The 12,070-nt window shown below is 44.2% G+C and overlaps 2 protein-coding genes across 2 annotated transcripts in view; one reads left to right on the forward strand and one right to left on the reverse strand.

The window, feature by feature from the left end:
• LOC122552552 (immunoglobulin superfamily member 2-like) overlaps positions 1–12,070 on the reverse strand; it is a 1,022,215-nt gene that overhangs the window by 914,509 nt on the left and 95,636 nt on the right. The window lies entirely within an intron of this gene.
• LOC122552557 overlaps positions 1–12,070 on the forward strand; it is a 47,090-nt gene that overhangs the window by 3,505 nt on the left and 31,515 nt on the right. Inside the window, exon 2 of the mRNA XM_043695261.1 lies at positions 6,690–7,034. Within this exon, the coding sequence (XP_043551196.1) occupies positions 6,690–7,034 (345 nt within the window). The remainder of the gene's footprint in view (positions 1–6,689; positions 7,035–12,070) is intronic.

A 12,070-nucleotide genomic window follows, 5' to 3' on the forward strand; every position in this document is an offset into this window, starting at 1 on the left:
AAGATGGAAGATCAGAATCAGACCATTCTGCCCATTGAGTCTGCTCATGGCTGCTCTGATAATCCCCAATTTGACTTTCCTGTCTTTTCCCTCTATCTCTAGATTTACTTTCTGTTTAAATATCTGTCTTTCTCAACTTCATCATACTGAATGGTGCAACCTCAGTTGTCCTGTGTGATAGAGTTCCCTTTTCAGTGAGGAAACCCCTTCTCCTCCCTGCCTTAAGTATACATCCCCTGATTCTGAGATTCTGTCCTCTGTTTCCAGACTCTTGAACAGTGGAAATATTTTTTTCACATCTACCCTGTCAAATTCTCTTGGAATCTTTTTCTGTTTCAGTACTGATGCCTCACTTTTTTTGATATTCTGGTGAGAACAAGTTCAATCAATGTTACCTCTCCTCATAAAACAGTGCCTCCAAACCGGCTACCAGCCCAGTGACCCTTCTCTAGACAGCCTCCAACACCAGGACACCTTTTCCTCAGATAAGGAACAAGAACTGTTTCACAGGATTCCAGTTGTGGTCTGACTAGTGGTTTGTACAGTTTTGGTAAAATCTTCCTGATTTTATTCTCTATTTCCTTTGAATTGAAGTATAATCCTCATTTGCTTTCCCTGTGACCAACAGAACTTGGATGTTAGCTTTTCTCATGATTTATGGATGAGGGCTCCCAAAACCCTCTGTTCTGCAGCTTTCTGTCATCTTTCCTATTTCAATAATATACAGTTCCCCTGTTCTTCCAGACAAAGTGTATGGACTCACATTTCTTTACATTATACTCCATCTGCCAAGTTTTTGCCTCCTCACTTCCTGTGTCAATATCCCTGGGCAAACTTTTTGTCATTACTTACCTTCCTACATATTGTTGTGTTATCCACAAACTTGGAGACAGTACATTCACATTCCTTATCCTCTTTTACTAAAGGCAAAATACTGAGATGATGGAAACCTAAAGCAAACACAGAGAATGCTAGAAGAACTCAGCAGGACTGGCAGTATCTGTAGAGAGAGAAACAGAGTGAATATTTTATGCTTAGTCTAATTTTTCTGAACAACTCTATGTTAGCCTGCAATTGGGCCATTACTTCAGTTAACTTGTTCTGAATACTCTATGCATTCAAGTAAAGAGTCATTAACATTGTTTCCCCTGGTAGCCCTATTCACTGCTGTTTTTCTGTGTTTGTATTCTCTCTGTTCCTTTCCCATTCTAGATATTGTTATCCAAATAGCTGCCCTGTAATGCTGCTGTCTCCTCTTGCTTTGTCAGCATCTAAACCCTTTCTCCTAAACCTTCCCTCCGATTAATTAGTTTCAAACCCTCTCTAAGCCCTAGTTACTCAATTCATCAGGATACCAGTCCCAGCATGGTTCAAGTGAAGCCAGTCCCTGAAGAGCACTTCCCTTTTACCCCAGTACTGATGTCAATGCCCCACTAATCGAAACCCTTTCCACCCAGGCAAAACTCTGAGCCATGTACTGAAGTGCTTGACTGTATTTGCCCAGTGCCAGTTTGCCTGTGGCTCAGGCAGTAATCCAGAGATTCTTACCTCGGAGATTCTGTGTTATAATTTAGTTCTGAACTGTTCAAAGTCTTTCTTTCTTGTGCTCCCAGTGTCATTTGTCCCAATGTGGACAATGATGATGAATACTTCTTCTCCCTCTCCAAGTTTTTTCTCCTGCCCTGAGGAGATATCCTTTCTCCTGGCTCTGGGAAGACAGCACATCCTCAGGAATCACACTCATGTCTGTAGGGAGCAGGATCTACGCTCCCTCATTATACTGTCCCCTCCCACAGTAACATTGCTATTTCCTCTCCCCACATGAATCACACCCTGTCCCAAGGTATCATGGTCAGTTTGCTCATTCTCCCTGCAGACTGCACTCTTGCCCACACAGCTTGCAGGAACCTGATAACTGCCAGATAATTGCAGCGGCTCAGGCTTATTGTGGTGTCATGGAACAGCCGGGTTGTACTTTGTGTCAATCCAGTTCACCCATCTGCCCCACCCTACTCCCATCATCACTCACCCAGCAGCCCAACACCACCCCCAACATCACTCACCCATCATCCCCACCCCACTCCCATCTTTATTCACCCATCACCCCCACCCCCATCATCACACCCATCATCCTCACCCCCATCATCATTCATCCATAAACCCTCACCCCCATCATCACACCCATTATCCCAACCTCCATTATCACCCATCCAGCATCCGCCCTTGGAGATCTGTCTACTGATTGAATGGAGGAGAAAGTGAGGTCTGCAGATGCTGGAGATCAGAGCTGAAAATGTGTTGCTGGAAAAGCGCAGCAGGTCAGGCAGCATCCAGGGAACAGGAGAATCGACGTTTCGGGCATAAGCCCTTCTTCAGGAATGAGGAAGGTTTGTCCAGCAGGCTAAGATAAAAGGTAGGGAGGAGGGACTTGGGGGAGGGGCGTCGGAAATGTGATAGGTGGAAAGAGGTCAAGGTGAGGGTGATAGGTCAGACTGGGGTGGGGGCGGAGAGGTCGGGAAGAAGATTGCAGGTTAGGAAGGCGGTGCTGAGTTCGATGGATTTGACTGAGACAAGGTGGGGGGATGGGAAATGAGGAAACTGGTGAAATCTGAGTTCATCCCTTGTGGTTGGAGGGTTCCTAGCCGGAAGATGCGGCGCTCTTCCTCCAACCGTCGTTTTGTTGTGGTCTGGCGATGGAGGAGTCCAAAGACCTGCATATCCTTGGTGGAGTGGGAGGGGGAATTGAAATGTTAAGCCACAGGGTGGTTGGGTTGGTTGGTCCGGGTGTCCCAGAGGTGTTCTCTGAACACCAACCCAACCACCCTGTGGCTCAACATTTCAATTCCCCCTCCCACTCCACCAAGGATATGCAGGTCTTTGGACTCCTCCATCGCCAGACCACAACAAAATGACAGTTGGAGGAAGAGCGCCTCATCTTCCACCTAGGAACGCTCCAACCACAAGGGATGAACTCGGATTTCACCAGTTTCCTCATTTCCCCTCCCCCCACCTTGTCTCAGTCTAATCCATCGAATTCAGTACCGCCTTCCTAACCTGCAATCTTCTTCCCGACCTCTCCGCCCCCACCCCAGTCTGACCTATCACCCTCACCTTGACCTCTTTCCACCTATCACATTTCCGACGCCCCTCCCCCAAGTCCCTCCTCCCTACCTTTTATCTTAGCCTGCTGGGCAAACTGTACTCATTCCTGAAGAAGGGCTTATGCCCAAAATGTCGATTCTCCTGTTCCCTGGATGCTGCCTGACCTGCTGCGCTTTTCCAGCAACACATTTTCAGCTACTGATTGAATGGATCCCTCTTGATCCTTCTGATTTACTAACTCTCTATCATTATTCTTTGTGATCAATTGGTTGTGGCTCATGGACGTGAACCAATGCTTCCCATCAGCACATCTGCAGGGCCAAAATGGTGACTTTGTGGCATTAGGAGGTGTAGGTGGAGTAAAGATTGTCTCCGGTGCTTCTGGCTTTGCAGAATACACTTAAAATACTCTTGTTGGACCTTCATTGTTCTGATCACTGCTTTCTGGAACTGACTCTCTCAACCTCTGCATCTCTCAAACTCACTTTACCTCTTTAAGAGCCTCCTTAAAAACTAATTAATGATCAATCATTGATTTTAGTGACAGTTTGAAGACAGGGGGTGGCACAATGGCTCAGTGGTTAGCACTGCTGCCTTATAGCACCAGGGACCCGGGTTCATTTCCAGCCTTGGGTGACTGTCTGTGTGGAGTGTACATGTTCTCCCCTGTTTGCGTGGATTTCCTCCAGATGTTCCGGTTTCCTCCCACAGTCCAAAGATGTGCAGGCCAGGTGAATTGGCCATGGCAAATTGCCCATAGTGTTTGGTCATTAGTCAGAGGGAAATGGGTCTCAGTGGGTTTCTCTTCAGAGGGTCGGTGTGGACTCATTGGGCCGAGGGGCCTGTTTCAACACTGTAGAATATCTAAAAAAGGGTGGCATGGTGACTCAGTGGTTAGTGCTACAGTCTCACAGCGCCAGGGACCCAGGTTCAATTCCCGCCTTGGGTGACCATCTGTGTGGAGTTTGCACATTCTCCCCGTGTCTGCGTGAGTTTCCTCTGGGTGTTCCGGTTTCCTCCCACAATCCAAAGATGTGCGGGTCGGGTGAATTGGCTATGCTAAACTGCCCACAGTGTTAGGTGCATCAGTAAATGTGGGGTCAGGGAATGGTCCTTGGTGGGTTAATCTTCGGAGGGTCAGTGTGGACTTGTTGGGCTGAAGGGCCTTTTTCCATACTGTAGGCAATCTAATCTAATCTAACAGCCAAAGAATTGCTGGAACAAAAGCAGGAAATGATGGGGTTCTGATGAAAAGTCACCAGATTTGAAATGTTAACTCTGTTTTCTTCCCACAGATGCTGCTAGACCTGTAGAGTTTCTCCAGCAATTTCTGGTTGTGTTTCAGATCTCCAGTAAACACAGTTATTTACTTTATCAAAGAATCACTGGGGTGGGTTAGAGTCCAAACGATGAATTTTTCTCATGGAGATTAGGGGCATGGATGAGACAATAGATGTTCCCATTGTACAGTCACCTTTCTGTGAAATGCTGCCCTTCCTTTTGCTTTCTTCCCTCCTGCTTCTGAGCTCCAGATTTCTGAATCTATTTGTGGGAACTGCTGCCTCATCCATTTCCTGTTAGTTTGGGTCTGTCTGCTCCGTCACATTTCAGCTCAGCTTCTAATTTCACAATTTCGTCTTCCACGACAGGAAACAATTCCTCTGTTCCTGTTCTCACTCTCACTGTTTGAATCCTGAGGCTGTCTTTTATTTTGCCTTGTGTTTCTTCACAGTCATTGGATGGTTATGACAGGGCAACAACAGAGTGAGTCGAGGGTTTCATTTCCCTTTTCACTCAACCCTGTCCCCACTAGCTCTAGCTGTCTGTACAAGGGTTAACTGATGTTTACGTTTCATCTTCTGTACTGGATAAGATTGTCTTGTTTATGAGAACTGTTTTTCATTACCAGGTGGATATTCCTGTGAGACAGTTAGAACGTGAAAGAGTTAACTCATATCACACCATAAGATCCACCATCAGGACAGAAAGGACAGTTCCTGTGAGGAGCTAACCAGTTCTAAGTTCTCAGTTCACTGTGATGGTCTTTGTTGTGAAAAAGTAACTTGTCCTTTTAAGTCCTGCCTGAGGTCTCCCAGAGACTCTCACGTCACTCAGGTGGAATGTAACTCACTATTCAGTATTATGTCATAAACCAACTCTGTTTATCAAGACTGAGCCACTCTTCTGCCAAAGAGTTCATGTGGGTATACTTCCCCACTTGGTCTCAGTAACTAAGAGGAATAGCAAGAAGAATGATTGGAGACACTAAATCTACACACAACATCCCTGTTTTAACTCTGTCTTCTTCTGAAATATTGGGGTTCCATTTGCTACCCTCTAATCTGTAGAAAATGTTCCAGAGAATGTAGAGTCTTGGAAGATGACCATCAATGCATCTATTATTTCCAGGGCCTCTTCTTTAAGTGCTCTGAGATGTAGATTATTAAACCCTGGGGACTTATCATCAATTTCACCAATACCACATCTCGACTAATTTTGATTTCTTTCATTTCCTTGCTCTCACGAAACCCTGTGTTTCCCAATGTTTCTGGAGTGTCCTTTGTGTCCACCTTTGTGAACACAGAACCAAAATCCCCTGTTTCTAGCTGTAAGGGACTGACATTTATCTTTACTAATTTTTTTCTCGCAGTCAGAAGTCACATGATACCAGGATATATTCCAACAGGTTTATTAGAGATCACAAGTTGTTGGTCTTCAACTGATGAAGGAGCAGCGCTCTGAAAGCTTGTTATTTTAAATAAACCAGTTGTGATGTTGTCCACCCCGGTCTAACACCAGCTCCTTCACAATCTTTTTCTATTCACATCCTGACAGAGACCTTTCCAGTCAGTTTGTATGTTCCCCTCAAGGTTATTTTCATACATGATTTTTTCTTCCTGACACAATCATTAATCAATCACTCCTTGGTTCTGTTGTCTTTTAGTGGAATTTATTTGCCTCTTCCTTGGATCTAATACTATCTCTAATTTTCCACGTTAGCCCCCTTACCCATTTTACTTTTGTTTCAGGCAGCAGTAGCTGTGGTAAAGATCCTGTATCCAGGGAATGGAGGGAGAGGTTCCCCATTTTCCCCCAGTCTGACCTCCAGGACCCTTAGCTATGGCGAGGCCTCAGTTTGCTGAGGCTGGAGAGGCTGTATCTCTGTCGATCGTTGGGGAAATCCAGCCCCTTTAAATGCTGCTTGGCTGCCTTTTCTAATGCAGCAGACCATTCCCAGTTGCAATCCTTACATCTGCTGTGGATTGTCAGGAAGCCTCTCTCACTATGAATAGTCCAGGGAAAAGGATTGCACTGTGTGGCAAGTTAGCTTGTGTCAGACAGCGGTTCAACAGTGTGAATTCAACATGTCACTGTTATAGCAACATCTGTATTACTGTTGTCAGCATCCAGTGACTGATAGCCAGGATATCAATCAGGATTAAACCATCACAACTAGTTCAGTCTGACAACCTGTTCCCTCTCTTTAATATAGGACTGAGACTGCTGAGAGAGTCCCTTTAATTCCATATGGGAGTTTAGAAAAATCACATTCCTGTTTGTTTATTGATTTTTTTTTTGTTTTGAAGGTGCAAATGCCCCAGACCTTCTCCAGTCTCCGATCCTGCAACGTGTCATCGAGGGTCACACTGCCCGGTTACTGTGCACCATGAGGAACGCCGCAGTGACAGACACCGATGTTTACTGGTACCGGGAACAACCAGGAAGAATGACAGTGTGGATCTTGAGACATTACACATCGAATTATATACAACTGTACTCAGGATTCACTGAGCGATTCCAGCCTTCCAGAGACCTCTCCAGTAACAGCTTCATTCTGACCATCACAAACGTCCAGCCCAGTGACACTGGGGTCTATTACTGCTCAGTCTGGGGATGGATCTATGGGAGAGGAAGCCAGCTCATTGTAGACAGTAAGTAGAGTTTACATGACAATCAGCTCCAACAATAACCTCTTGCCCAATGAATGAATTGGAGATCAGTTTGTGATCAAGAAGATTGAGGAGGTGATGGAGAGTGATCTCGGGGATGGATTCACTGTGGGGAGGAAGCTGAGCTCAGATTCAATGTTGGTTGGGCGAGTGAAAAGAGGATTTATTTATGATAATGGGCAGATGATTTTATGGGAAACGTGGAGCTTTATACTGCAGAATGAGTGATATTAATTTCATTTGACTCACAAGAATGTCATTGTTATTGTGCTGGATGAACAGAGTCAGGGAGATTGCTCTATGAGGTGCCACATCTGCAGGGGAATCTCCCAGGGATTGGGAATGAATCATAGAGCACAAAGGGGCACACACATCTCTCTCCATTTCAGAGACAATTGGCTCGATTCAGGTTAAAGGAAACCGCATTGAGCACAATTCAAGGGACGAGGGAACTCACTCTCCATGAGCTCCCACAGCTGACACTGGGACTGAGGCTGAGATGTTGTCATACTTCTACATTATATTCCTGCCATCTGATCCACCTGACTAGGGAAGAGTGATCATAATATTCTGGGAGTTTCGAACATATTTACCTGGAGCTTTGTGTTGAATGTTGCTGAGAGCTTGACTTCAGACCCCATGCTGGCTCAGGTAGTTCCTGGGGGTTTCTCTTCTCCTTGCCCCATTGTGGCTGAGGGAGAAGCCAATAGCAGATCAGTGTCGACCATGATGCCAGTCTAAAGAATCCTATCTGCATACACATGGCCCATATCCCTCTATTCCCTCCCTGTAAAAGTGTCAGTCTAAATGCCTCTAAAACGTTCCTGTTTCTACCATCTCCCCTGGCAGTGCAATACAGGCACTGACCATTCTCTGTGTAAAAACCTTTCCTCACACATTATTAATAAATATTCTCCCTCTGCTAAATTTATTCCCCCTCACCCCCTGCTGCCAGTATTTGACATTTGCATCCTAGCAAAAATACTCTGACTATCCACCTTATCCATGACTCTCAAAATTTTATAAATTTATATCAGGTCATCCCCCAGCCTCTGATGCTTTTCCGAAAACAATCCAAGTTTGTCCACCCTGTCCTTATAGACTAATACGCTCCAATCCAGGCAACATCCTGGTAATCCTCTTTTGCACCCTCTCCAAAGCATCCATATCCTTGCAGCACTGTGCTGACCAGAACTGCACACAATACTCCAAATGTGGCTGAACTAAAATGCAATACAGCTGCAACATGACGTGCCAATTTTTATACTCAACACCCCAACCAAAGAAAACAGGCTGTATGCTTTCTTTCCCACTTTATTCACATGTAATGCCACTTTCCAGGAGCTATGGACTTACATATCTAATCCCTTTGTTTTTCAATTCTCATAAGGTTCCTGCCATTTACTGTCTGCTTTCCTCTGACAAGTGACTTCCCAAAATGCATCACATTTGTCCAAATGAAACTCCATCTCCCATTTCTTGACCCAAATTTCCAACTGAACAAAATCCCATTGTATCTTTTGACAACCTTACTGACTATCCAAAACTCCTCCAATTTTTGTGATATTTCAAACTTATTGAAACACAAAATTATAGTAAATAGAGCAGGAGTAGGCCATTTGGCCCTTTGAGCCTGCATGACCATTCAATAGAATCATGGCTGATCATGTAATTTCTGTATCCCATTGCTGCCCTCTCTCCACACCGTTTGATCCACAAAGGGTCATGTCCAGCTTCCTCTTGAATATATCAAATGAACTTGCCCCAACAGCTTCCTGTGGGAGAGAATTCCAGAGGTTCTCAACTCTGAATGAAGAAATTCTTCCTCATCTCAGTGTTGAGTGGTTTACTCCTTATTCTTAGATCATGACCCCTAGATCTGGACTTCCCCAACATTGGGAACATTCTTCCTGCATCTCGCCTGTCCAGTCACATCAGGATTTTTTATGTTTCTATGAAATCCTCCCTCATTCATCCAAGTTCCAGTGAGTACAAGCCCAGTTGATCCAATCTTTCCTCATATGTCAGCCCTGCCATCCCACGAATCAGTCTGGTGAACCTTGACTGCATTCCTTCAAAAATGTTCTTCCTCAGATGAGGAGAACAAAACTGCACACAATACTCAAGGTGTAGCCTTACCAAGACCCTGTATAACTGCAGCAAGACATCCTTACTCCGATACTCAAATCCTCTCACTATGAAGGTCAGCATGCCATTAGCTTTCCTCACTGCCTGCTGCACCTGCATGCCAACCTTCAGCGACTATTCCACCATGACACCTAAGTTTCATTGCACCTCACCTCTTCATAAACAGCCACCATTCAGATCACAAAGTGCTATCCTGTTTTTTTGTGGCCAATGTGGATAACCTCACATTTATCCAGATTATATTGCATTTGCCAAGCATTTGCCCACTCAGCCAGTCTGTCCAAATCACCCTGCAGCCTCTTTGCATCCTCCTCACAGCACATATTGCCACCCAACTTAGTATCATCTGCAAATGTGGTGACATGGCATTCACTTAATTCGTTCAAATTGTTGATGTATATTGTGAACAGCTGGGGTCCCAGCACTGCACCCTGTGATACCAAACCCGTCACTGCCTGCCACTCTGAAAAGGACCTGTTTATTCCAACTCTCTGCTTCCTGTCTGCCAATCAGTTCTCTATCCACGTCAATACATTACCTCTCATACCATGAGCTTTGATTTACATTACTAATCTCCTGTGTGGGACTTTGTCAAAGTCTTTGGAAAGTCCAAATACACAACATCTACTAATTCACCCTTGTCCACTCTACTGGTCACATCCTCAAAAGATGTGACCAGTAGATTTGTCAAGTATGATTTCCCTTTAATGAATCCATGCTGACAAGGACCAATTCTATCAGCACTTTCCAAATGCTCAGTTATTACATCTTTAATGTTTGACTCCAGCATTTTCCCCACCACTGATGTCAAGCTAACCTGCCTATACTTATAGATTCCCTACTGTATGGAAATAGGCCCTTTGTACCAACAAGGTTATATTTCCCCATTTATTCTCTCCTTTGTTTTTTTAAAGAATGGGGTTACATTAGCTGAGTCCAATTTATTGGAATACTTTCAGAGTCTACAGAATGCTGGAAAATGATCACCGATGCATCCATTATTTCTAGAGCCACTTCCTTAAGTACTTTAGGATGCAAAGCATCAGCCCTTTGGGACTTATCAGGTTTTAATTCCATCAGTTTCCCCAATACCATTTCCTGACCAATAAGGATTTCCTTCAATACCTCCTTCATGCTTGACCCTCTGTCGCCTAGCATTTTCTGAAGGAAGATCCAAAGTATTTGTTCAACTGACAAAAGAAATGAATTGTGGCTGCTGCAAATCAGAATCAAAAACAGAAGTGGCTGGAAAAGTTCTGAAGGTCTGGCAGCATCAGTGCAGAGAAATCAGAGTTGACGTTTTGGGTCCATTAACACTTCTTTAGAACTGTTATGTGGAAGGGTCACCAGACCTGAAACATTAACTGATTTCTCTGCTCAGATGCTACCAAACCTGCAGAGCTTTTCCAACAACTTGCATTGTTCAAGTCGTCCACCATTTCTTTGTGAACTCACCTGATTCTAACTGTATCTACATTTGTCTTCACCAATCATTTGTTGATTCCATATCACTCAAAGGTTTTACCGTCAGTTTTTATGTTTTCCACAAGCATAATTTCATGTTCTATTTTTCCTTTCCAAATTAAAGCCTTTGTCCTTCTCTGCTGAATTTTAAATTTCTCCCAGTCCTCAGGTTTGCTGCTTTTTGCTGGTGAAGTTATGCAACTCATCTTTGGTTTTGTCACTGTTCTTGATTTCCCTTGGTAGCCACGGTTAAGCCACCTTCCTTGCTTTACTGTTTTGCCAAACAGGGATATAGAATTGTTGAGGTTCATCCATGTGTTCTTTAAATGTCTGCCATTATCTATCCACCATTAATCCCATAAGTATCCTTGGACAGATTATCCTATACAATACATGCTTCATACCATCAACATTAACTTTATTATTTTCAAGACCCTACTTTAGATTTAATTGTGTCACTCTCCATTTTAATGAAGAATGCTACCATATTATGGTCACTCTTCCCATAGGATCTCACACCACAATGTTGCTAATTAATCTTCTCTCATTACACAATGGCCAGTCTAGGGTGGCCTGTTGTCCAGTTGGTTTCTTGACATATTGCCAAGGAAATCATCCCACAAACATTCCATTGGGTGGCAACTTCGAAGGATCTATGTACTTGCACACACAGATCCCTCTGTTCCTCCACACTGCCAAGAATCCTGTCTTTAATCTTATATTCAGCATTTGCGTTTGACCTTCCAAAATGCATCATTTTGCATTTATCCAGGTTGAACTCCATCTGCCATTTCTCAGCCCAGCTCTGCATCCTGTCTATGTCACACTGCAGCCTGCAATGGCCCTCAATACTATCGACAGCACCTCCAACCTTTGTGTCATCTGCAAATTTACTAACCCACTCCTCAACCTCCTCATCCAAGTCATTTATAAAAACTACAAAGAGCAGAGGCCCAAGAACACAGCCCTGCAGGATCCCACTCAACACTGACCTCCAGGCAGAATACTTTCCATCTACAACCACTCTCTGCCTTCTGTCAGGCAGCCAATTCTGAATCCAGATAGCCAAATCTCCCTGAATCCCATACCTCCTGGCTTTATGAATGAGCCTACCATGGGGAACCTTATCAAATGCCTTGCTGAAGTCCATATACACCACATCCACTGCTTGACCTTCATTGAGCTGTGTTGTCACCTTCTCAAAGAACTCAATCAGATTTGTGAGACATGACTTGCACCTCACAAAGCTATGCTGACTGCCTTTAATCACACTATGCTTTGCCAAATAGTTATAAATCCTATTCCTCAGAATTCCTTACAACACTTTGCTGACCACAAACGTAAGACTGACTGGCCAGTAATTGCCAGGGATTTCCCTATTACCCTTCTTGAAAAAGGGAACAATA

This window comes from Chiloscyllium plagiosum, chromosome 9, assembly GCF_004010195.1.
Source record: "Chiloscyllium plagiosum isolate BGI_BamShark_2017 chromosome 9, ASM401019v2, whole genome shotgun sequence".
NCBI lineage: Eukaryota > Metazoa > Chordata > Chondrichthyes > Orectolobiformes > Hemiscylliidae > Chiloscyllium > Chiloscyllium plagiosum.